Here is a 27,066-nt window from a genome sequence, read left to right as displayed (position 1 = left end):
ACTCCGGGCTGGAAGGGGGGGTTGCCTCACAGATGCACGCAGCTTTGGCTGGTGATTATCTTTTACCGAGGCTAATTAGAGTCATTAAAAAAACAAAGTACATGTTTCTAAACACGAGCTTTCTGTTTTAGCTAATTGTGCTCACTGATATATGCCATTTTTTTCCCCTGTGGAAACAAAGTATTATTCCTTCAACCAACAGACTGGCAACACAATCCCATCTCCTCACACGGTTTCACTTGTTATTCATGTATCTACCACTCTCTTTTCTTTTTCCATCTGCCCCCAAACACCAATTTCTGTCAGATGTGACAAAGTGGGGGACAGAGATGATGGCAAGTGAAATGAGAGGGTCCTGTGAATAAGCTTATGTGGACTGGAGTAATTTGGTCCGCGCGGTGAGGTGAGCTTTCCGGGCTTTCACAGCAGGGATCCAGCTAATCAGGAGATGGAGCACTATCACATCATTTTTTTCTGCAGACCGCAGACTCACCTTATATCCACAGACAAAACAGGTCACACAGAAACAGGGCAGCTAACATAGTTCTCACTTAAGAAGTCATCACAGAAAAAAAACACTGACCTGTGATAGGTCGGCTTCCACAGTGAACCAAGCAATCACCTAAAATCACCGAATGTCTTTCATTTTCTCTTTACCAGACTCTTTTTTTTTTTTTGCCTTATTCCTACATTTGTTAGCTACGTGATCTTTTCTTCACCTTCACTGCCCCCCCCCCTCCCCGCCTTTTGTGATATTGGCTGTGAAGAATTGACTCACAGCTTGGCCTTAGCAGAATGATAGATTCTTCTTAATGACTGTGGGCCCGCTGCAATGCTATTACCATAAACCATCCAGATACAACTCATGCATGAGTGCACATGTGCATAAAAAGGTATAAATCAGCTGCGTGAAGGCAGGTCGGTGCCAGCTATCGCAGCTCTAAGTGCCAATTAGATGAGATTCAGCTCCTGGTGCTGGATTTGATGGCCAGCCGACCCCTCGAACTTCTATAATCAGCGCCGTGGATTTTTGGGTTGATACTGTAACATCTACACGCATGGTCTCTCTAATCAATTACTTTTTTATTATGGCTTTTATTTATAAAGCTGTTTATGTTTGGCTGTGTTTCATATTTGGTCATTAGGGAGTTTTTTTTCCAGCTGTAAAGCTAAGAGTGGGGTCATAGGTTTAATGTGCTGCCTCGGTCTGGTAATTGAAATTGTGTAATTCTAAAAAATATTTTTTTTATGTGTATTTGCATCTGTGTGTGTGCTCGTTGCAGGTGTGCTGAGGACTCTCTGCAGGCCAGGCAGCTGTTGTCCCTGACTCTAGACCGGATGAGCCACACTCTGCTCCTCGCCTTCCCGTCCTGTGTGGTCAGAGTACCAGTGGCACGATGCCAGCTTTATTCCCGATGCATGAAGTAAGCCTCCGACAAAAAAACGTTCACACAATAGCAAAGAAGGGCAGCGGGGCAAAGATGAGATGTTAGGTGACCCTCGAGGAACCATCTGGCCTTCACAAGTGTCCTTCTTCCAGCTGCAGCTGTAGCAGACCCGTCTTTGCTGCAATAATAACACAATATTACAACTTATAACATCTGCCGCTTTGCTCTTGAGCGAGATGGCAATCTGTTAAATGCAGCACAGTAAAAACAAGTCAAACTTTAATAAAATAGGTGAATAAGTTGGCATAAAATCAAGTGGAAGCTTTTAATGTAATAAATTCAATTAAAATAGCGGTGTATTATTTTTGTTTTACTCTGTCGTGTGCAGCATAATTTTACTTTCCAGTAATAATAATTGCTGATAATGCAATACATGATATTTTAACTTGATAGCAGAGTAGTAATGATGTGAACGAGTCCTGCAGTTGAGCAGAAACGGAGCAGAAAAGCGAACCTTACGCGGCAAACACTTCCGAAACCCAACGACCAAATACTTCCACAAATCCCAAAAGGCCAGCTCCAAAAAGTCCAGATCGAAATGTCCTTGCAGTGACCAACTTGAGTGAGCAACACCCTCAACCTCTTGGCAACCAACCGAGATCACAAGGTGATGGGAGGCAAAAGTGCAGATCAAAAGTGTGTGTCTTCGCAGTAAGGAACTCGACTCAGCTCTCAGCAAACTGCTTGTATTCTGGTTTTATTAAAGCAAAGTCGCCCGTGTCATATATCAGCATCCTGCAGCAACTACCTTTGTGAATTTCCTCAACATCTGTGAGGTTTTGGGTCGACTCTGAATGTTAGTTAATGCAAAGTTCTGTGTTTGCAGACATCAACAGATTTGAGATTTGCACTGATTTATCGCAGTTGATTGCGATGCATGTAATTGCCAACTTGACTCCACTGTATTGCAAACTGATAGCAGACTGAGTTAGCGTCTTATAGCCACACAAATGCGCTTTGAACACAAAAACTCACTGCGAGCGGTTGCAGACCTGGTCCCCATCTTTGAAGCAAAGAGGAAAAAGGAAAAGAGAAGTGCCAGATACGGTAGCTGCACAGCAGTCATCACCTCAGCTAATGTGAGTTAGCGACTGCTCTTGGTGCTGTTTGGAGCATTTTAAATGCTTGCTTTGCTGTTAATTGTGCTCACAGATCATCTAAAAAAAAATCTGTGCTCAGTCTGGCTTTCAATGAGTAAAATTAAAGCTTAATTTTTGTTCTGTTTCAGCACTATTTAGTAGTTGTGAATCCATACAGTGTACAGATGATCCTTGTAAAGCAAGCTCGTTACTCTTTAGCTAGTAACTTAGCACCCAACCCTCCTGATCACTCTGTTCATCACTACATTTCTGGAAGCCTGGCTGTGCTGCAATTAAACATAAAGATTTATTCAAAGCAAGGCTGTTTCACCTGCACACACCCACACAGTCTGCACACTGGAGAGAATCACACTTCAGTCTAGTTGCCCATGGCTGTGGCCCTTCAGAGTCCACTGACACAGTAACACAGACTGGTACACACTCTGGTACATGAGGCGTGCAGTTGTGTTCACTGAACCAGGTGAGTCGTACAAGCGTGTAATGCACATTAAGAAAGCACTCGCATGCTTTCTGAGGTGTGTATGGCGTGTGCACTTTTATTTTCGATGTGTGTATGAGAGTTAATTTTCTGTGTGCAAATAGGTTAAATATTTCTTAGTCATGCTTCGCTGGCTTCAAGTCTATTTTTTTTAACCTTTGAAGAATATTTTTGAGCACTTTGAATTTGGTTCAGTGCGATGACAGTTGATGTGCAGATTCCTTTCCACCTGACTTTAATCCTGTTTGATATGCTTGCATTTTTAAATAAAATCTTCAGTATTTCATAGTAACAGCTCGGCTTTATGCTGTGTGCCGAGCGTACAGCTGGATCTTTTGATGTCGTTTAACTCTGGCTCATTAAGCTCTGGTGCAGAATATCATTAAAGGTGCATGCAGAGTCTTCCCCTGCTGGTCATTAGAAAGAAGACAGTCTTAAGGTTTAAAAGACATTTTATGCTTGCTTCATTTTGCAGACTCTAAACCTACGCCCATCTTTTACACCATCTGTCCTTAACTTTTGCACCTTTGCTGTTACTGTGCTGGTAGTTTGGTAAAAAGAAAGACTGCCAGCTGGTTTGGTGCAGCAGATATAGCTGTACCTATAATATTTGTCTAAATACACCTTAGTAAGTTTCCCCTTGAAGACGCCTTTAGTCGCCGTCAGCTTCTGCCATGATTCTGGCTGATATTTGACGATTTTTCTTGGCAGAATTGGTAAAGTTCTCTAAATCAGATGGTTTCCTGGCACAGACCCGGCTTCTAAGAGCCGTCCTCTAATTTCATTAGCTTTGGGAAAGGCCATTCCAGAAGCTTAATGTTAGCCTGCTTTATCCACTCCCCAACCAGCTCTGATGTGTTTTTGGGATCAATGTCCAGTTGGAACACCTGACTGTGTTTCAGTCATCTAGCTACTGATAGGAGGTAGTCCAATCCTCCCTCTGAGATCTTCACTAAATTCTTTGGACTTTCCCATGGTTCTGAGTTTTGGTCAGTCCAATGAGTGCTGTCAAACAAATTCTCTTAACGCTGCAAAGAGAAACTATCACCTCTAGTCAAAAACGTAATTGGCCTAGGCCTTGTCAAGTTAAAAGATAATGTTGAGCCATTGGCCATAACGTTGAGCTTGTGTGAATTAGAGACATCTGAAAGCAATTCAGACTTTTTTTTAAATAAAAAAGCCATTAAAGATATATGCTGTGCAATCATTCCACCAAAAAAGCAAAAAATTACCAGACATATATATATTTAGATATCTCTAAATATGTGGTTTAGATGAATACTCTTATGTTTAGTGCTATTGACACCAGTTTTGTTTAAAACTTGCAGTCTTTGGGACACTTTTTTGGCAGTCTGTGGTGTTTGTGGTTTTGTCAGCATTACATTATCAGTGGAGCTGTGAACAGGGGAGATTTGTTGCTGCACTCAAGGACATGCCATTTTATTCTTAGAGATGGAGTAAGCAATTTTTCAGAAAGTTTGACATTTGAACTTAACAGCCAAATAAACACACTCCTCCCTTCACTGCTCCAAATTCATGGGTGTGCATTGCTAGGACAATGACATTTAGCAACTGAGTTAGCTGACCCAAGGAGAAATGTTCCAGACTTTGAATGTTGACTTCTTTTTGTCATAGCTAAAACACACAAACACGCCGTTCAAAGTGCAAGAGAGGAAAAAGCACCAAGTTAGTTGTTTAGATTTTTAGAAGGTTTTCACAGGGGAACCATTAAAGGTGCCTCTTGTTCCCCACCGTAACCAAAGCCAGCAACTAATGTGACCTCCTGCCAACCACTGCAAAACGTCCCGGTGAGCTGGAGCTGGTCAGCAGCTTTATAGAGAAAAAATATTTGAAAGTCACATTTTTACTACATATGCTTTGTAAACAGTTCCTGCAAGCTTGCCTCACATCTGGCTCTTGTGCTGGCTTTCTCTACGTTCGCCTAATTACGGACAAGACCGAAAACATGCCCACAAATGAACCAAAGCATGTGCACAAACACTTTTTCCTCTCTGTGGTTATTCATCGGCTGTTTTCTTGTCTGGAAATGTGCAGGGATTCACAGTGATGTCCTGCACATGCAGTCTGTGCACATGGAATAACTTCCCCTGCGGCTGGTTGGCTGGAGTAGTAACATGTGGGCCGGTCCAAGCCACTTTGTTTTGTTCCCATTGAGAGAGCCAGGACTTTTTTTCTGTGAACACACAGAATGAATTTGAAGTGTACCGGAATATTTTGGCTGACTTTACCTTGAAGAGAATTAGTAAAAATATGAAGTGAGTGATAGTGTTAACATATCTAATTTATGACTCATGTTTTCGAAAGTCAAATTTAGATGAAAAACCTCAGGCAGTGCTGATGCTGAGAATCCGTTTTGGTGAAGGTTGCTGTTGAAAAGCTCAGATCTCTGCTGAGACTCCCACAGTCTCCTAAGAAGTCTTAAATTAAGGTCCCTTTGCACAGCATTCAGCTCCATGATCAGAACCTTTACGAAAGACTTATTTTGACCGTTTATCAAACTGTCACCAAGTTAAACATCAAGAATTCAGTTTCAGTCTTTCAGGAAGTGTTTTTTAAGTGCCCGCCCCTCCTCACAGCTCTGTTATTAGCTTGCCCTCTATTGATTTTTCTCAAAAATGACAAAATATTCACTGCACTGAACAGCATCAAACATGTTTTGCAGGCTGTAAAACTTGAAGGTCAGTGACTTTCAAGGAGATGGAAATCCATCTAAAAAATTCACACCATCACTCCTAATTATCAGTATTTGCTTTATAGTGGATTCAGTTAAGGAAAAAGTAATCAGGAGATATTTTATGACAAGGAGTTTTTAGTTGGTCTAGTATGGTCTAATCCAGCGGTCCCCAATCCCCGGGCCTCGGACCGGTACCGGTCCGTGAGTCGTTTGGTACCGGGTTATCGTTTTGATCGTTAACTCTGTGTTCCTGGGTCTTTTCACGTGTGTTATGAATAAATCTTCCTTTTTTCGGTACCAGTACTAGTTTTATTTTGTTGTATTTATCCACGACACCTTAAAGGCCGGTCTGTGAAAATATTGTCGGGCATAAACCGGTCCGTGGCGCAAAAAAGGTTGGGGACCGCTGGTCTAATCCATGAGCACACCACCAGAAAGATAAGCAGGGTGATGGCTAATGAAAGTCAGTTAACTGCAGCTATAGTCACAATCTGCAAATCTAGCAGCCAAGCTTCCTTAACGCTTCCCCCAAATAGACAGCGTTTGATGACCTCCCCTGTACCCTTTTCCAAAGGTAGCTGCATACTCAGAGACCAACATCACTAACTTGCGATGCACACCCAGTTATTTTTTTTAATGACAGACCTGAAATATGACAGAAACTACTTGGATCAGAAGAGAGAAACATGGGTTACTCTGAGTAAGAGTTAAATTTGTAACATCAATGAAATATCCAAACGCACAGATTTCTTTTTATTGAATGTATTCCTTCTAACAGCGTGCTGTATTACAGACTCCTCTTTGCTCCCCTCTAGTTTCTCTGACAGTGGACTGTTAGCTACGTTGCCTGTGCAGGTGTTTCAGTTTGCATCATTGTTAAAATCATGTCATCTGTGGCTGTTTTTCTGAGCTAACATAAACATTCACAGCTAATATGAATAAAACTGTAACGCATTACCTCACCAGTGTGATTTCCCGGGAGCCACATTGAATAGATTGTTATCAGCTGCTTCATGACATCATCAGTCTCTGTGTTTAGTTGCTGTTTTGACCCAGAGACCGATTTAAGGCGGCAGCTGCACACTGTGCACTTACGGGCACCAAAGTAGAACTGGGAACCTTTTCAGGGTCCAGGCAGTCAAATAATTTGTTTCCTCTCCTCTGCAGGAACTGCATCGCCTCCAGGGACCCTTACTGTGGCTGGACCAGAGGAAGCACCTGCTCTTTCCTCAGACCTGGAACCAGGTACGGCATCCTTCTTTCGTTTTTTCGTGTATTTACAACACCACATCATACACTGCTCACTCTTATATTTAAAACAAATTCTTTGACACACTGTTTCAAAAATTCTTTCTTTATGTCGCTCTGAAGCTCTGTGTGTGCTTTTCCTGCAGTTTTTCTCTGAGCTGCTGCTTTGATCCAACTTGTTTTCCTTTGAATTTCTTTGAACTTTTATCACTTCTCAAGGTTACTTTTCTGACAGCAGACCACCCATGGAGACCATGTGTTTTTTTCTTAAGTGTGGAAGTGGCTGGGTTTTATTTGCAATGATTTATATTTATAAGTGACATCTGTGCCCTCGGAGTAACCTCTCCACGTACGTGACAGCGTCACATTTATTGCGGCGCTCGTAAAACGTGTACGTGTTTAGCTGGATTCGATGTTTTTGCATGTTTCTCTGTTTTCTGCGTAACACACGCACACAGAGCATTGTCTACATGAATGTGTGTGTGTGTGAAGTGCAGCGGCCTCTCTTGACAGCTCACCTCCAGTTGTGGCTGTTTCCTTCCAGAGAAATCAGATTTCTCTTTAGTCAAGCTGCTTATTGAATTAGGCTTTCAAACACAGGTGTAGTGCCAGCCGAACAGGCAACACAGGCCTTAAAGACCACCCCGGGCTGCCTGCTTATACTGTTATAGGCCTCTATGTTGGTCTTGATTTGATTTAACAAGGGCGGTCGACTCGGCAATCGATTCTGCATTGAGTTACCGTGGATTTCCTCTTTGTGGAATAATGCAACCTCTCTTTCCAAACCGGTGCGAGAGGAGAGCTCAGCAGCTTGTGTTGTTAGATGCAGTTTCTGCGGGAGAGCGGTTTTGTAGTTTAAATAAAGGTAGAGCCATCAGGATTTGCTTCTGCCAACAAGAATTTTGTGACACTTCAATATTTTGTTTTCCCGTAAGCCACCAATTTAGTCTTTTGTCAGTTGTACCGACCAACATTTTCAAAATACATCAAGTGTCCACTCGTGATTACCACCGACCAGTTTTTATACGTGTCTTAATTATTTGCACAATGAAGCATCAATAAAAGCAAAGCAGCGTAATAACAACAAAATGAAAAGCGGATAGTGCAGGTGAAATTAAAAAAGCCCATAGGAGGTTAGAAAAGAAATCACGTTCAAAATTAATTAATCGACATTGTTTCTAAAAAAAAAAAAAGGAAAATATTTGGTAACAAAACACTTACAGAAACAGTGTGTGTCGGGGGGGTGGGGGCATTTTTAACTGGCACATTCAGGATATCAAAGCATGGTTATTAAATAATAAAAAATTAGGGGAAGTTAACCCATAATCTTTATGTGGTACAGTAAAAACGTGTGCAGGGATTTACTGAAACACACATACACATAAATCCAACTATAGTCGATGTTTGGTGTGAGCAGCTTTATCCTGTCTAAGCAGCTCCGTGAGGATCTTCAGGAATCGTTCTCCAGGCTTCTTGAAGGACATTCAAAGCTCTTCTTTGGATGTTTCTGCCTTTGGTTCTGGTCTCTGGCTGGATGGGGAGGCCAATCTGTGGGCTTCCACTGTGGGTTCTAATCCAGCCATGATTTCACTGCAGTGTCAGTGTGTTTGCGATCATACCTCAGTCTTTCTTCCTGTTTCACTTTATTAATGTCTGATGAGGCTTCGGTGAACAGTAGACGATCAGCTGGAAGTCTAGATCATCTCTCAGGTCCTGTGTCAGGTCTTTGCTGGATCCCCCCTCCCCCCCTCTTTAAGGACATGACTTTCAAATTCTGTCCACACATGCCGAGATATGCCAGCAGCTCTTTGGGAATTATCCCTGTCAAACTGTGTGATCTTAGGCATTTTTGTAGATTCAACAAAAAAAACTGGAACAAATTGATTCTTTGCTAAGTCGTCTCTTATGTGAGGACAAAACACTGGATCAGTCCTTGAGCTCGGTGCCTTTTCTCTGCTTGAATGCTTCAAAGGTCAAAAAAGATCCTCAGGAACAAGGACTGGACTGAAAATAAGTGAAAAAGCAACCGAAAGAACTTCATAATATCTGAAGAACTACTGCTCAATACAACTTTATGAAGAACAGCAGCTTCTTGAATCAAAATATCCAGAAATGATGGTTAGAACTACTTCCACTAACCCTTACTGGGAAGCTGTGCTGTAACAGGGTCCACACTGTGGTCTTTATTACTTTCTCTTTAGTTACTGTATGAAGTCTTTAAACAATGATCCAAAGTACCCGTGAGAATATACAAGAAAAGAAACACTGAAAATGAAAAAGCAACAGTAAGAAGTGGGCACGCACACAGAGCCACAGACACGTCTAATGTATACAAAGTGAACAACCCGCCGATTGGGAGACGCAGCCAACTGAGCACATAACATTACTCTTTATTAGGATGGCACCGCTGCAGGTTCACAGCACACTTGGACTCATTTGTCACAGTTTTTTTTAGGCTTTAAAAGCAAAAATGTTTGCTGCTGCTTGACCCTTTAGCTAATTACACAATGCTGACTTCTCAAGCCAAGTTCAGCTTTCATGCACAGTCAGTGCTCTGACATGTCAGATGTAGCTGCAGTGCCATGAAACAGCGTATGTGAGAGTGATTGCTACAAATGTGCACATCTTTGTGGTAACGTACAGAAGGCGTGCATCCAATCAACTGAGCCCCTGCTAAATGCTCACTTATACTTATATGGTGACATTTAAGGCTCAGCTGATCACATTAGGTCACGCATTGGTGTTGGATTGTAAGAATATGGCATTGATGTTAATAAGTTGTTAATAAGTTTAACATCTGGGGAAAATATTGTTATTTATTCTCTTGCACCAGCTTTCTTTGATCTGAGGCCAGGAAACTGTTTAAGCACACAACCTTAAGGATCACTCTGGGCAGTGCCACCATGCAGACTGTTAAGCTAATGGCATGCTGGCTAAAGCTTCATATTTACTGTTGTAAGAGAGCGTTATTGATCTTCTCACTCATCTCTAAGCAGGACCGACAAACTTTAAAGGGGATCTGTTATTCTCATTTCAAGCTTTATATTCATTCTTGGACTCTGCTAGAGCAGCTTTTCATGAGTCGCACTGTGAAATGATCAGCATTTGTCTCGGGCGGGGACTGGGAGCAGCTCATCCCTAACTGCCCCTCATAAACAGAAGGTTTTTGAGTGCAGGTTGTCAGCCAGAGCTGTTTGCCTGAGATGGTCCTATTGGAAATATTCTCTCTCTTTAATACAAACAGAGCAAAGAGCAGAAAAATATTTGAAGCAGTCTGAGCTTCGACTCGTGAGGATTGCACGCACATATGCTGATCTCATCATTTAAAACTGGTTAATGGTTAATATGAGCACAGTTTAGACATAATAAGCCCATTTAAATATAACTGCTGAGAAAAGTAGCTGTTGCCAGTGTGAACACATTTCAAGCCGCAAAAAAAAAAAAAAAAAATTCAGTGGTTTTTGGCATTTTTACTTTACAGTAAAATTAAATTAAATAGTGAGTTATTTAATAGGAACTGTGCAGTTTAACATAGCTCCACTACAGAGCGTGAAGCTGATGAGTGTATAGCTGATGCTAAAACAGACAAAACTTTACAGTATTCATTACTGCAAACTTCCAGATTTTCTTGTAAGTTTCAAAAATGACAGCGGCAGCCAGTTACTATCATTAGTTCTCGTTTCTTTACTTGAATCTACAAAAATGTCAAAGATCACACAGTTTAACAGACAGAGAATCATATTTTTGCACCAAAAAGGGCTGAAACGTGATGCACATTTTAGCACAGTGTGCAGTGTGTCCTTAAAAAATTGAAGTAAGTGGAGACGTGGAGGACAAACGGCCTAAAAAACTACCTGCGGGAAATGAATAGCATCTGAAAATCGTGTCCATAAGAAACAAGACCTGACACAGGACCTGATAGATAATCCATGTACTGTTCACTGAAGCCTCATCAGAAATGGTCACAGTGGAAGGCAAACGGAAAAAAAATGACTGATGGATTCAGATTTTTTTAACAGAGAAGAGAAAAAAAAATGCAAAAACGTCCAAAGATCTTTAAATATCCTTAAAAAAGCCTGGAGAATTATCCCTGAAGATCCTCACAGAGATGACAGAGAGCTGCTCAGAGAGCTCAGACTGAATAAAGGTGATCATAACTAAAATTTTCCATTTCTATTTTTGCTTTAAATACTGTATTTCTCATAATTTTTTCATGTTTCGATAAATCGCCGCACCTATTTTTTATTTTCCTGTGAAATATAAAGAAATGCAGGTCAGCTCAAGACTTTTGCACGCTAATTTACACATGACCAAGGAAAAATAAAGAAACATATGCATGCACGCATCATTCAGAATGAAAATGATCTGTTTTTTTAGTGATTTCGTGTGTTTTTTATGCATTTCTCTTCCAGAGCTGTGCTGTTGAAAAGGGGCAAAAGTGCACTTTCCCCTATATGATACTTAAATCACTTAACTAGAGGTCTTTCCAGTCACATGAAGCCCATTATAACTGAGTTCTGAAACGCATGGAGCCTGCAGGCACGCTCTTGCATGCGCTCACACACCTACATAAACGTTCTCGCTGCGTCCGTTGCAGCTTCCCCCTCGACACGAGCCATAATCAGAAGCACTTGTGTTTGTCTCGGTGTGCACCTGGCCTGTGAGCCGTTCTCATTTCCTCTCCACTTCCTCTCTTCATCATACTCTATGTTATTGTCTGTTGAGGTTTTCATGCTCCCCTTTGGACCAAAAGGGAAATGACTTGTATAAATACAATATGTCATAGTTTTCCACAAAAAAATGTCCATCACGCCACTCTTGTGTTAATCTATGCACGGTCTGAAGCATGTGTGTGGGAATGTATGTGAATGTTTTACTGTTATATCTTATTAGTATTTTAAGTATTCTATCTATTTTATTTATTGAATTTTATTGTTTTATTTATATTTTGATATTGCTAGGGATGATGCAATGATCGGGGACCATTCTTAATTTCGTTGTTCTCATGACAATGACAATAAAGTTTCTGATTCTGATTCTGAAATCAGTACAGTACAGTTTGAGGTTTTGCTGAATATTTCACTGATCATAAATGTGTAAAAAGTGGTAGGATGCTATGATTATGGCACGTCCTCACCCTAATCTGCATATTAATGAGCGAAACACATGGTGTTGGACTGTTCCACCTCTTTAGCACTTTGCACTCCAACAGTTTGGAGTTTATATCTACAGCAAATATCTCTAATATGAAGTCCTTTGCTGACCTAGAAATATTTGTAATTCATTGCATTAATTAGTTTAATTATTGATGCTGCTGGCATGAGTGGTATTTTGAAATTATAATGAAGATTATTGTGGGATATTAGGCAGCTCGAGGGCTTTTTTTCACTTCATTTTTCTCGCCAGCCTAACAAAAAAATGAGATTTCTTAAGTGCGAGGAGCTCGTCGAGATGTACGCCCCCAGTGTAACACTGAGGTAGTGCTCCCGTGTCAGAACGGATCTCCGCTGTGGGCTCAGCGGCCGAGTCGCCGTGCCTCCGTGTCACCTGATTAATGGCTGTGTCTCCTCTCCTCCGCAGACTGCCTTTTGAGCAAGATGTTGAACATGGAAACGTGGACCACTTGGGCGACTGTGACGGTAAGAGGAGCGATTGTGGCTCTGTGTATTTGTGTTGCTCTGCAAACGTTCAAACAAATAGCTCTCCTGTCTTTGGCAGGCCTTACATAAGCTCGGTATGTTCGAAGTAAACAACAACACAGTAAAAGAGAGAAAGAGCCGGGTGGTTTCAGTTTACACAGAAGACATCCTCAAATAAACCCACAATACGTCCCAGTCCACCTCGGCGGTCGGCCGTATCTAACTCCTCCCCAGGCTTATCGCTCCGATCCTACACGAAGGCCTGAGAGCTGGTTAGAAAATTACAGTGTCTGTTTTAGCTAATTTTGTTCTTCTCTCTGTTTACTCTGTCCTCCTTTGTATGCTGTCTTTGCTTTGGTCTGGTAGGTTTTGTTCCATATACATGTGGTTAATTATACTCAACTCCAGCTTGGATTCCCCTTGATGTCCTCTTTTTTCCCCCCCCCTCTATCCATATCATTATGAAAATAGATTTGGTAACCAGCAAAGCACAATCTCTACTCTAGATACACTGAGGTTTCGGATACTCCCGTGGCACCCCTCGCTTTGATCTATGTGCTAATTTCAGTGCGTGCAAATTAATCCTTTGCTTCTGAAAGTTCCCGGAGTTCATGTGCTGTGCTCCCTGAGAGAAGAACAGATAAATATTTCATAATCAGAACCTGCGTACAACTCTAATCCTGTTTCAGATGGCCCCTCCGTTTGATGCTGCTCTCTCACGTCAGGTCCTCTGACCGCCAAGCTGCGGGCGACTTCCTCTGGAGCTGATGACGGAACAAAGTTAGCCTTCAGATTTTGACTTCACCAAGCCCAAGTGTGCGACTTACAGAACCTGTGGAGGACCCTAGTCAAAGTAGTGGTCACATACCTGCAACGATACACAAAATTCACGGTTCGGTTCAGTTCGATACTTTTTCGATACAAAAAAATGTTCATGCCTTTTTAGTTTTTCATTTAATAAAATTATAAATATATATTTTAACTCAAAAGTACAGTTTTTAAATTTAATGCTGCTGAAACAACAAAATAATAAAATAAAAAAATCTATCTGATCCAGAAATCACTCATCTTTGGAAAAGAGAGTTTATTACAGAGAAATGGCTCTTTCCAAAATAAAAGCTATACTATACGCTTCTTCTATATTCTCAGCAGCATATTAAACGTATCAGGTCCCCATAAGGAGAATTATGTGCTAACGGCTGTCTAAATGACTCGGGTAAAGTTTGTAGCATGCGTGCTTGTTGTTTTTGTCTGCTTCCACTTGTCTTTGCACAAGGATGATGTCAACGTAAATGTGCAGTCATATTCGTTGTGTTCCCACTAATGCTGTCAGTGTTAATCTCGTTAAAATGACATTAACAGCATAACGCCACAAATCTCCCTTAACGAGTTACCGCGGATCGCCCCGTGCGTGGGGCTGGACAGCGTCAACACATTAACAAGCTAACTGCGCTAACGCACTAGTTCCCACCAATGTAATTGAGCATTGCGTGGCACATCCGACATTGCTTTACTTTTGTCCATGACGCGCTTACCATCAGGGTCATGCTTCACATGAAAACCAAAATAGTTCCAAACGCCAGATCTGAATGAGGGTGGGGGAGGTTCAATTTCGGGTAGCGTTAAGGCAGTGACCATATTGCAACGAGCTTAACTTCTGTATTGCTAGCTTGCGCTGCGCTCAGTGGATCTGTGCTCGACAGTGCAGCCTAGGTAGAGTAGTAGAACGCAGATCCCCTGAGCGCTCAACACAGACAGCATCGTCAGAAGAAAAGTTGATTGTTCGATACATATGCGTACCGAACCGAAAGCACTGTATCGAACGGTTCAATACCGATACGAGTATTGTTGCACCCCTACTAAACAGATAGCAGGGTGTGTTATATCAAACACAGACTAATTAAAGAATCTCTGGGGTTTTTTGGTTATTAACACATTTGTGATTGCCAAAAAGCATAATGATCTGGACAGACCGGCAGCCTATCCAAGCAAAGAAACCTTAAACAGATTTTAATGTATTTGTACTTTACATTAAAATAACATCTTGGTTCTTTATCAAAGCTGCTGCTCTGCACAGCCATCGTTGTCCGCTGCAGATCTGACGGGCGAAAAAAATCCTGCAAATGAAGAATAAGCGCTCACATTCATTTGGTTCTCGCACTAATAAAAATTATAAACTAGATGAAAAATGGTCATTTTAATTAAATTGCACAATTTCTACCATGTGGAGATTTAGCTTGAGCAACTGTACGGCTTAATTAAAAGCAAAACTTCTCGATCATTACTGGTGTGCTACGCTGGTGGGTGAGAGATGAACACAATCACACGGGTGTATTAGTTGGCTAATGGGGCATTTTACAAGCTGCGGTCTGGGATCCCGGTTTTGATGTTATGTTTACGGGTTTCGTGCGAGGTCTCGGGGTCAGGCTGAGACTGGCTGATGTTAAAGGTGCTGCTGCAAATAGATTTCTTAGAGCAGCACAGACTGACGGTGCATTAGCTGGTCCTCTGTGGTTGATCTCATTTACAACTTGCAGTTGGCTATCGTGCTTAAATGTTGTGGCACATTGAAGCAGGAAACTTATTTGAGATCATGACAAAAGAGGCCAAGTGATCATATGAAAACAATTAATCTTCACCAATGTAAGATTTTCTCTCTTTGAAGTCACGCATTCCAGAAATACCTCTTCAAAATAAAGGGCTCATATTTACACAGTCATTTCAGTCATTATGAGTCATTCGTATCCATTTAAGGGGACCGATTATCCTCGTTTCCAGCTCCATGTTGTTATTATTGGATCCTACTAGAGCAGCTTTGCACAATTCGCAGTTTGATGCCATTTCCGTCGTTATGACTCATTCATATCCAATTAAAAGGACCTATTATGGTTATTCCCAGCTCCGTGCTTTTATTATTGGACTCTACTCGACCAGCTTTCACACTTTGATTGATTATTGATTAGATTACATACTCTACTTTTACTCTCCTTTTAAAGCCTTTAAGACCTCCCTTTCAGACAGATTTCTTCTGATTGGCTGCCCCTCGGAAGCAACTCCCAGCCGGAGCTATATAATGAGGAAAGGCACATTAAAAACTCGTGTCCATGATTCTGGCCACAGAGTCGACAGAGAATGTTAATTTATGAATTTATCATATGTACACGGAGATGAAAGCGTGCAGTATCTGCTGGTCTTGGAGCGCCGCCACATAAAGATGTACCGTCCTGTTTTCCGGTCCTGCCTTTGAGGAATTTCCGAGCTCCGAGGCACATTTTGGTCCCACATCTGATCCCTTCGTGAAATATGGCCGAGCTGAGCTCAGCTGACAGAGGCGTGCTCCGCCGGTGCGAAGTGACCGGGCACTGCTGGGCCGACATGGCGGGAATGTGAGCCGGCGTCTATCTGACAGCTGCCACCGACGCTCAGGCTGCACTTTGTCTCAGCGGACGTGATGAACTCGGTGCCGCGATCTATCCTTTCATCATATCTCTTTTATTTGACACTTTCATTGTCTCTGATACGATTCCTTTCCTCTGTGTTTCCTGTTCGTGGTTAATGCCGAGTCCATCTCTCTTTGTCTTTCTGTAAGACAAAGACTCTTTCAGTCATCTGCAAATGTAATATTCAGTCAGAGGAAGACGGAGAGCCGCGGCTTCAGCAGGCCTGCTATGAAAAACTGTCACTGACACCGTTAAGACTTTGAAAACAGAGTGCACATCCTCACTCCGTGTGCCTGTCAGCATTCCTCTGCGTTTTTATGTATATAGGACACGCGCTGTATATGCATGTGCTTGCAGCCACACAGACTCCTCGGAGGCCCGGAACGGTGGAACAGACAGAAGCCTTTTGGTTGCTGAATATTTCATATCTCTATATTGGACTCATTCCACCTGTCTGTACCTTGACCAAGCAGATGAGAGGTGAGATATGGTCTGGCCTATCTATGTCTCTTTAAGGGAATTCAGCAAACTCGTTTTTTGCTCTCTCCCTTTGGCTTCTCCTCTCTTCTTGAAGATGAGTCACTTTCTGTAGCTGCATGTCTAACAACATTTTCCCTGTCGCTTCCAGCCACAGTTCAGATTTCATATTTTCACCGTTAAAAACAGAAATTACGAAATAATAAATGAAGCCATGTGATGATTAACAGGAGAGGACATAAGAGAAAGGAAACTCTGAATATCGAATCTTCGCCTCTTCCTCTAAACAGCCGGATACTTTCCCCACGGCAGGTAACATGTTTTCATCGTAACAATTTAAGAAGTTTAAAAGCAGAAGTCCTATTTGATAGAACAGCTGTCGGTGACAATCTGAACGCATTACGTCTTCGCTCTGCCTCGCTCTTTCAGGATTCTGGTGTTATCTCGCCACTGGCGTCTGAGCCTCCTCGTTGTTTCTTTCTTTCAATTTTTCCAGACATTTTCTCTGAAATATTTTCCATTGCTGTAAATGTTTGGAACCGAATTACTGAATAAAATCAAAACTGCCTGCTTGGCTAGACACCGCCAGTGAAACTGGAGGTGAGAAAGTATGTTGCTATTTGTATTTCATAATTGGCTGAACCGACCCATTAAGGTTATGATGGTCATATTAAAATTATGCTCGTTTTGTTTTGCTATTAATTTATGGCGCCATTGCTTTTGCTTCCTGTGCTTCAGCGCTCCTGCGACCGGGAGTTCCACGTGCTTGGCTGCATTTCTGTCATTTTTCTTTCTTCCCCCAGCCTGAAACGACAAGCTTCTCTGTGATTAGTTCTAGTTTGCACAAGTTAGCGCTGCAGACTTTTCAACGTCTGGATTTTATTCATGTAGCGGGGACGCTGTCATCGAGGGTCGGGTTCAGGTTAACCTTTCACTGCCAGTGCTACTCCTGATGGGGAAGGTTGTGAGTCACAAGCCATGGAGATTTTGACAGAATGGGATGAAAACTACCAGAAAACGTGGATGGGAGCGACATGAAAGACTCGGAAATGACTTACATTTGGGAGACGGAGGTGAAAGATGATTCTCATGTGGGAGAATATGAATAACAGTCTAACAGGAAACGTGTGGGTCAAAAAATGTGTGGACGCATTCCCCCTTAAAGCTTTGACAATCATTGGAACAGGGAAAGGATTTTACGAGTTTAGCTTCCATGCATGTGCTTTGTACGTTCTTGGTGAGGAAGTTGGGAAAGTAAACTGTGTTTGTCCTTCACACGCTGAGCAGTAAACCTGCACCCCGTCAAGGGTAGGTTGGTTATATTCATGATTTAAGGGGATATTATGCTAGTTTTGTTCTTCTGAGCCATTTATTGTGCCATAGTCTGCAGTCCTCTACTGCTTCAGTGCCTCTCCTCTAACTCTTCTCCCTCTGGTCTCTGTAAGTGCTGCACTGATTTCAGAGCAGCATTGTCGTCAGACCTCAAAGAGAGATGGATGGACGGCCTTACTTAGAGCCCAGCTAACTGCCTCCCCTTTCTCCTGATGGCAGTCGAATAGATATCAAGGGTGATTCTGCAAGGGGAAAGGAATGGGGCCGAGAGCAGCACAGATGGGGGGGGGAGCTGGGTAAATCAGATCAAGGAGTGGAGAGTAGAGCAAAAAGAATGAGTAAGGGATTGAGAGATCATAGGAAGAAGGCAAACTTTGAGGATGGAAAGGGAGAAACAGTTCAGGGGATCAGAAGCACAGAGTCATAAGGGTGAATATAGAAAAGAAGCAGAGTGATGGGGAGAGGGGACAGAAATAGTCTGGTTATAGGAGGAGGAGATGCAGCAGCGGTAATCACGTAGGAAATTGAGAAAAGAAGAGGGTGAGGGTAGATGAAAGCCGTGAGAATGGAGGCCGGCGCAGGGAAAGGAAGGAGCATCTTTTTTTTTGCGGAGCTTGGTCGGCCCGGTGTGACAAATGGACTGAGAGCACCACGGGCGTCTCCCGCGTCACGCAGCTGTCGCTGGCCTCTTCGGCGGGCTTGTGACCAGGCTGTAACTCTGCCACGGTGACGTAAACCACCTGCCTCGTATCCTCCTGATCTTTTCTTTTCACACATCACAGAGGAGCTGTCCTTCTACTTTCCTCACGCAAGCATCCACGTCTTTACTTTGCTTCTTTCAGATTAGTCCATCTGTCATGAAAGTCAATGAAATGAGGATAATGTCTCTCACAGCATCACTGAAGGAATTTCTTTCTGCAGTGTCAGGAGCGTGAGACCAGTTTCTTAATGGGAAACGGAAGTTGAGCGTAGCTCAGGATATTGACTTGTGGTTATGTATGGCTCTCTGTGCATTTATTAGAAACAAAATCCCTCCTCCACACACACACACACACACACACACACACGCACGCACCCCAAATATTAGTATGTAGAGACATGCTGTTGCTCTAAACCCACTTTGATCAAAGCAGACTTTGGAAGCACAGCATTTAATTGAGACGGTGTGTTGTGGGAGGGACACTTTGATGAAATAGATGAGGTCAGAGAAATATCTGGATTCAATTATTCACGTGTGTGTGTGTGTGTGTGTGTGTGTGTGTGTGTGTGTGTGTGTGTGTGTGTGTGTGTGTGTGTGTGTGTGTGTGTACAGGGCATGTGTGCTAAGGCAAGTCTATTAATCTATAGGCTCTATTTTCTCTTGTGCAGGCACTTTGTTGTTGCTCTCTAATCTCTCTCATACAAACTAACATACAGCACAAACACTGGGATGGTGAAGCTGTGATCTGTACACATGCAGCAGTTTCGAGGCTCTAATGCAGCAGTGGGCAATTTCCCAGGGGGCCACACTGCTGTGAAAATAATTGCCCATCCCTGCTCTTATAAATGCATGCACAAACATCATATACATTTTAATTTAATAAAATACTGTCTGTGACTTCATGTTGATTTTAGCAGACCTTCTCTTGCTCATGTGATTGAAAAGATGCAACCATCACGTAGCAGTAATATTGACATAACATGAATATTGACAGGGACGTCTGCTGCGCAGTGAATAATACCCATAGTTAGGTCAGCAGTGTCAGTACATTCATCAGTTATTAAATAATTCTGACACAACTCCAGCATGGAATGAAATAAATGTATTTTTCATTCCGTCCTGGAGACACAGACTTTTCAGTCCGTTTCTGTCTTTAAAGCAATTTTGGTCCATAAAACAAGCAAACAGTCACAATGTGGCAGGCAATCTGTGATAATACGATGATTAACTTAATGATAAATCTGCAAAAATCACTTTGTTGCCATCTACACGTGCAGACTAACCATTACCTACTCACATTCCAGCCACAATCTCAGAGATATTAAACGGAAATTCAGGAATTCCTCTACAAACTGTGATGTGAGGATTTAACTGCAAAATGACAAACACGCTCAGCAGCCTTTCTTTCACATAGGAATACAAGCAGTTCGGTCAACTCTACTGCAAAGAGCCACGTCGCAGACTGTCAGCAATCTGTCTCCATTTAAAAGTTAGACAGCATTTATTTGAAAACCTCCAGCCTGTCTGAGAAGACTGCAGTCAGTCTGAGACAGGCTGCCTCCCACCAGGCGAGCAGAGGAATCGCCCCGAGGTCAGAAGCGGTCGCAGGGAGGTTTCCTTCTTTTTTCTTACCAGCTAGGGTCACAGGAGAGCTGGAGCCAATCCCAGCAGATGCTGACAGAGACGCGAGGTTCACCCTGGAGTCCTCGCAAGTCCATCACAGGATTATTTATTAAGTACTAAATAAAAATATTTGGGCTGCTGATGCACAGAATGCTCTTCCTGGCCTCAGAGGAAATTTACATGACTTGCCATAATTAAGGTTGCCGTGACTACACATGCTGATATTGTATTCCACCTTTTAATAAGCCCTTAATGTCTTCTTCAGCTTATTTGCTTTAGTGTGCCATGTGAGAACTGCGTTTGTACCTCTGGTCTCTAAAACTGCACATATAAGTTGTGCAGAGTGTCTGCACTTACAGTTCTGCTTGCAGGAACACCGTCATTAATATCTGCGGGCGAGCAGTTGTGTGCCCTCCAATTTAGAAGGCTCTTCACAGTGGACGTCTCAGCAAGCGTGACAAACTGCAGCTGGATTTATGCTGGATTTACTTTTAATGATGTTTGAGCAGAACATACTCTGTTGACAGAAACCCCCAAACTACCTCTGAAATGCTCGAGTGTTTTGTGTGTGTGTGTGTGTGTGTGTGTGAGGGAGATGAGAATGTGTGAACACGCGTGTGACAGGTAATATAAGCCACTTCTGTAAACAGTGTAATGAGTCAGATTTGATTAAAGTGTCGACAGACGCCACATATGTCAGATCCACTTGCGACAGGCTCTCGCAACGCGTCGATTGGTCGGCTTCAGTTTTTCCAGGTCGTAACCTTTGCTGACAGGCCAATCGGTTACAGCATAAACACGGGCTAAATGGTATGTCAGTACGCCAGCTTGGGTCTTTTAATTTACCGTGAGGGCATCTTAATTCTAAAAGAAAGATTCTCGTATCCACATCATTTTTGGGGTCCTGCGAAATCTTCGGAAGAGCCTCCGGCAGCAGTAATCTCAACACTGCCTCATTTAACTTTGTTGTTTGCAAGCCTTTTGAGGATAGAGTCAAATTGTGTTTGTGCAGACACCTCATCAGCTAAAGTCAACTCTGTTAAACTAGTCATCAGACAGGATTCGGAGGCGATGTGTGGGTGTTTGTGGGGCCGGAGCCGCCGAGACGTCAGATTCCCTCCTTGTTCCGTTACAGCACTTTTCTCACATCTCTGTTTTCCCTCTGCTGATAATAACGGAGTCGGTTTTCCAACAAACGCCTGCATCCAAATTGACACACAAACAATCAGAGTCGCACATTCGGCACCCGTTTTTGCTGTGAACTCACTCAGCCGTAATGACATAGCTAGTGTTGCCACAGCGTAGCTACAGATGGAAGCAATTATGGTGCTGTGAAAATATTTCCTGAAGAAAGGCAGTGTTTTGACTGGTGGAACAGCGGGATGCAGTCACTCAGTAATTGAGGTCCGCTAAAACATCAATGAGGCGAAGGCAGATTGGAGATCCCTTGTTGTGGCGTCATGTTCGAGTGGATGACGATCACCGCAGAGCTAGGACGGGCTCGTGCTTTTTGTCTGGCTGCTTGGAACGCTGTGACGAGCTTTGTTTAGGAAGGAAAACGTGTTGCCAAATTTACAGCCGCGGCCTCATTTCATTCCATCCTAATTATTGCACTTTGGAGGGGGCCTCGGCTGAGGTTTGGGCAGCGGGGCTGATAAAGCCAACAGAGTTCTTTGTATTTAAACGGCAGCCGGTTAAAACACAGGATCTTAAGTTTGCTGATGATAAATGTGTTGCCCTGCAGTCTGAACCCATCCAGAGGCAGAGAAAGACAGAGATGATGCTATCCCCTTTCAGAGGCAAGGCAGAGAGCTTTCAGAAACCTTCATACCACCTTCCTCAAATCCTAACTCTCTTCTGTCACTCCTGCAAGTCGCACACAAGGGCAGGGAGCGAGAGTGAGGGGAAGCGGAGATGGAGGAAGCGCAGCGCGTAACTGCGCATCCCCAGACACCAGCTTGCGCTCTAGCTCTCACATCTTTCCCACCCCGAGGAGCTTCTGAGAGGCTTGAAGAACAGAGCCAATCCCCTCGGTGAATACTGAGGTTTAGGCTGATGAAATACGAGGACCTCACACCATTTACCAACTGACATGTGTAAGTGTGTGTTTGGGTGGTGAAATATCGTCTGGTGTGTGTTGTTTTTCAGTGTGGATTTTTTTTTAAAGAGCTCTAAGAAGATAAGAATAGTAGCTTCAGCCTTTAGAAAGCTCGGCGAGGTGCAAGGACTCCTGAAGGTTTTCGGCTCTTTCATCTGACTTCTTCCTCCGAGTCCTCTTGGCTCGCATCGCATCTCGCTCTCCATAGCAGGTTCCTCACAGAGAGCACTAAAAAACACATGGGAACCCGCTGACCCCTCAGAGAGCCTCAGATCTGGGCTGATTGATGTTTTCTGTGTGTGTGTGTGTGTGTGTGTGTGTGTGTGTGTAGCCTTATGACCGTCACATATGTAAATCAAAAGCATTTATTGGAGGGAAAAAATGTCGCATATATTGTAATTAAAATATGGTATTACAACATAGTGTCTGCAGAATATTTCAGTGGCCTTCGATCGGTACTATGTATACACAGCGTGAACGTTTCCGATGTTATGTTTGTGTTTTTCTTGGATTTGTCAAAATCAGACGAATCCATGAATCCTCCCTTAGTTATGCTGCAATAGGTGTAGGCTGCTTGGGGATTCCCATGATGCACCAGGTGTTTCTTCTTCACTCACTGTGTTTATACACCTCTCTGCGTTGAATCATTAGTTATTATTAATCTCTGGCTCTCTTCCACAGTGTGTATTATTGTTGGGTCTTTATCTTATAATACACAGGACGTCCATGATTTGAGAATTTGGCGCGATCTAAATAAAATAAGCTCCACTTGATGGTGTTACTACATTGTCAGCCAGAGCTGATCAGCAGACTTCGTCCCTCTATTGTTTTTGTTCTTGCAGTGCAAGAAAAACTGTCATTTTTTTCTCCCAAGCTTCAATCGTTATTTGCTAATGAATAATTAAAGGCCTCCTATGAATCAGTAAATCCTAAAATAGTCCCTTTTAAGTGATCATTTGTTTTAAATGTTTATTAAGCACAAAAAGAGTTTGGGGAAAAAAACCTGTGCCCCGTTTAAAAATCTCGACTCTATGAATAATTAAATATTTTCATGAAAATATTTAAACTTTACAGAAGTCGAATGAACACGTGCAGGCTTCCACATCGCTCCTCGTCTCAGATGAATGTCGGATCCAGCCGGGCTTCCTTTTTTATGTCACGCAGTCATCTTGTACATGTAAGTGTTAAAGTCAGATCCTAGGTGAGCTCAAAGAAACTTTCCTCCTTCGGAAGATGAAAGTAAAAACTGCTTTCTGGTGTCAAACTCTGCACGTGTGTCATTCTGCACACTGAAGCTCAAACATCTGACACAAAGAAGTGAAAGGAAAGCACTGTTTTTGAGGAGAGAGGGACTGATTTCCAGAAAAAAATACATTTTTCAAGCAAATGTTCAAAGGCTTTAATGTCTGATAATAATGCTGTAACCTTTTTCTTTTTACTAATCCAAAGTTTGAGGCCACAACCTTGATAAACTGTAACTGTGGGGCACAAATAAAATCGTTAGGTGCTTGATTGCAAAGATTCAATCAAATAAAACAACGTGATGAACAGTCTGACAAAGAAAAAAGAAATATTTAATATTTCTTTTAACTGATTGTAGTGCGCTTAATGAGATCAACTGTAGTGCAGTTAAATTGCCTCGAATGTTTCGTCAGTGGAATAAAACAAAAACAATGCTTTTGTGCTTTAGTTGCAGTAAAATAAGAGCATACTGAGTACTTCTACTTTTACTTTGATTACATTTTGTGCCTTATATTTAGGTACAGACCCTTTAGCGTGCACATTTACTTGAGAATGAGTGTGGGGCGATGGTTTGTGATGGTGAGCGTCCTGGTTTGCATGAGCCGGGTGCCAGCCTCAAACAGAGGTGATACATTTGTATGAACAGCAAAATATAGATGGGGTGTGAGGTGACCCTACGCTTTGCACAAGAGCACACGAGCGTACGCTCCACTTTGTCTCCGTCTGCTGAAATAAACAGCGGGCTGCGTGCTGTTTGAGGAATCTGAACTGGCCCGGGGCGCTGAGTAATACGGGTCCGGCGCCGCGTCCTGAAAGTCCTGCAGTGTGACAACCAGAGTGCTGTAACTACTCTGCTCTCACAGCTCTGGGGATTGTTTTTGTGTCACTCTGACGAAAATCGACCATGGTGAGTCCCCTACATCAAACAACACTTTCCCTCCTTTCTGAAACACATCAATAACACTGCTGTGTTTTTTTCACGCTCCCCCAGCACCCCGTTTTTACTTTCACTTCATTGGTGTTTCTCTTCCCTCTGACACTCGCACACCTCTTCTTTGTCACATCTCTCGGCCTCCATTCCTCTTTCCGTCCTTCCTCTACTCACTGTCCGTCACCCTCTTCCTATCTTGTTAACCCCGGAGTTTGTTGCGGCACTCCGGTATTGATCAGTCGAAAGTCTCTGTAGTCCGGGGTCCTGACAGGCGCCGTGATTCTGAGTGATCATTCAGCTCTGGAAGTATCCTGGCGGTGTCCATTTGCGGTGCCGTGGGCCTGTGTCATGGCCCTGTGTCATGGCCGAGACATTTCATTAAAGGCCACCTGTAAATTAACACAAGAGACGAGCGGCTGCACGTATACGGAGAAAGCAGCTTTTGTCAGCCGCCCGCCTTGACGTGAGGCCTGATGGTTTAATCATTTTGTTAAACCTTCATAAATTTGTATGTGGAAAGATTCCAACACTTCAGCTCTGGTGGTGTTAACATAAGAAAAACAATGTGGCGTGTGTTTTCAGCTGGTGGGTATATAGCACACACAGACGTGATATATGGACGTAGCATGTGAGAAAGATTAAGTTGAATTGCCTGCTTCATGATTTAGGAATGAGAGACGTGAACCCTCTGGGCAGATTGTTAGACTAATTCTGTGCGGACCTGCTCTCCAATTTATTGCCTGCGACAAGTTTGTGAATATTTATTATTGCTCTCGATAGTGCACGTTTGGCTTTGCACCTAAAATGAGAATATCAATTACCAAACGAAAGCACAGCCAGCGCTGTATAGCACCCCTATATAGAGGGAAATAGTAAAAAGCTACATCCTACTGAGGAAAACACGCATGCATGTTTGCACACGTGCACTCTCGTTCACACGAGAAGCTCTACAAAACAATTTATTTCACCACAGTGTCCGCCACAGCCCAGTTGCTTTGTTTGGATTGGATGCAGCTGAAACTGCTAACAGATTCTCTCTTGTTAAACTGCCTTTCGCTAAAAGGTTGACCAGATTTGGAGAACAAGGTCTGCTGATCTAATCGAATAAAGAATGAGGAATAGCAACATGTGTGCGTAGGCTGTGAAAAAAACATTTATGAGAATGGAAAAGAAAAAAACTCCTGTAGCATTTGATTACACGGCACCCCCCCCCACACACCCCCCGATGATTTTAACACACGTTGTTGCCCAAAGCAACTCCAGACTTACCTCATTTACCCCTAGCAGAGTTTTCTATAAGCACAAAGAAGGAAGCCAAATGAGGGTGAGTTAAAAACGTAGATACACGGGATAGAAATAGCGGGATGGAAAAGTGGAATGTATAGGCAGCAAGGTCTGTAATTATGCAGTCATCACTGAAAGCCTTGACTCTAAATCAGCCAAAAGCCTGATGTGCCCTCGCTAATAAACCCAGAATCTATTAACAGTGTGTTTTTTGGTGGAGATTTTATGGAATTTTAATTACAAACACATGGGTGGTGTGCATAAATGTTTTAACATATTGATCAGCCGAGTGAGCGTCTCAGCGGCCCTCGGGAGCCAAGGTTGGTGTTTTTATTTCTTTATCTTTTTTGTGCGAGAGAGTTGTGCACAAGTCCCCAGCAGCTTTCTTTAAGCCGCGCTCTGAAAACGCTGTCAGGGACAGACTGTAAATGGTTTTACAGTCATCCCGAGAGTAAACAGGGTTTATGAGCAAGCAAGGTTTAGTCCAAGTAAGGAGCTGGGCTTCTTTTTAAAGCCTTTCGATTCTTTCCCAGTTTGCTGCCTGGCTTGAACACACATTGGTGTTAGTTTCACAGCTCACAGCATGAGGTGCACTGCGTTTGTGTGCGTGAAACAGAAGTAGAGGAGGTAGTGGAGGTAATGGGTAAGTTATGTAGTGTATCTGTTAAGAGAAAAGTAAAAGGAGTAAGACGGCAGGAAGGAGTACGTGCTAAAAACAAGAAACGAAACAGCGCCTGCAGTCTCTTCAACAGAGGAGAAGGAGACGAGGATAATGAGCAAAATCACTGAGCCATGGATGCAGGCACAGCGCGCACTTACTTATTAACTCACACATATTCATACATCTATACACAGTTATTCACACTACAGCGCACGTGCTTTGCCACGTGAAATCCCACCGTCACTGCGTGCATAAACACATTAACATTATGCATAAAAATGGTGGATTCCAGAGATGAAAGCCCCTCAGATCACCGGCTGTACGCTGACACAGTCGTAACCTATCAAGCTCAGAAGTGTGCGCTCGTGGCATCGACAGGTCCACCGGGAAGCTGTGAAGTCTCTTTGTTCTGTTTTGATGTGCTGTATTTCTAAAACATGGATTCTGGCTCTCAAACCGCATAAAAGTTCCCCTGCTTGCCTTTTGATTAAGGAACCTATCGAACTGTAGCAACCTCAAATAGTTTGCAAATTAATTTGTTAGCATCTAAAATGGCTAACGGTTTGAGTCATGATGCTGGCAGGAACACCAAAAACTTAACACTTCATAGTTTTATTCAAAACCTAAAACTAAATTTTCAGTCTGGTTTGTTTTAGCAAACATTTCAATT

The 27,066-nt window shown here is 42.8% G+C and overlaps 1 protein-coding gene across 6 annotated transcripts in view; it reads left to right on the top strand.

Moving 5' to 3' along the window:
* sema6bb (sema domain, transmembrane domain (TM), and cytoplasmic domain, (semaphorin) 6Bb) overlaps positions 1 to 27,066 on the top strand; it is a 136,557-nt gene that overhangs the window by 95,807 nt on the left and 13,684 nt on the right. For all 6 annotated transcript variants that reach the window (XM_082523143.1, XM_082523147.1, XM_082523146.1 and 3 more), the window contains exons 14-16: positions 1,284 to 1,424; positions 6,889 to 6,966; positions 12,550 to 12,608. In XM_082523143.1, the coding sequence (XP_082379269.1) occupies positions 1,284 to 1,424; positions 6,889 to 6,966; positions 12,550 to 12,608 (278 nt within the window). The remainder of the gene's footprint in view (positions 1 to 1,283; positions 1,425 to 6,888; positions 6,967 to 12,549; positions 12,609 to 27,066) is intronic.

The sequence above is a fragment of the Aulonocara stuartgranti genome (genome assembly GCF_965226115.1).
Source record: "Aulonocara stuartgranti genome assembly, chromosome: 23".
Lineage (NCBI taxonomy): Eukaryota > Metazoa > Chordata > Actinopteri > Cichliformes > Cichlidae > Aulonocara > Aulonocara stuartgranti.
The sequence above is the reverse complement of the archived record's forward strand: the minus strand, read 5'-3'. Positions and strand labels throughout refer to the sequence as shown.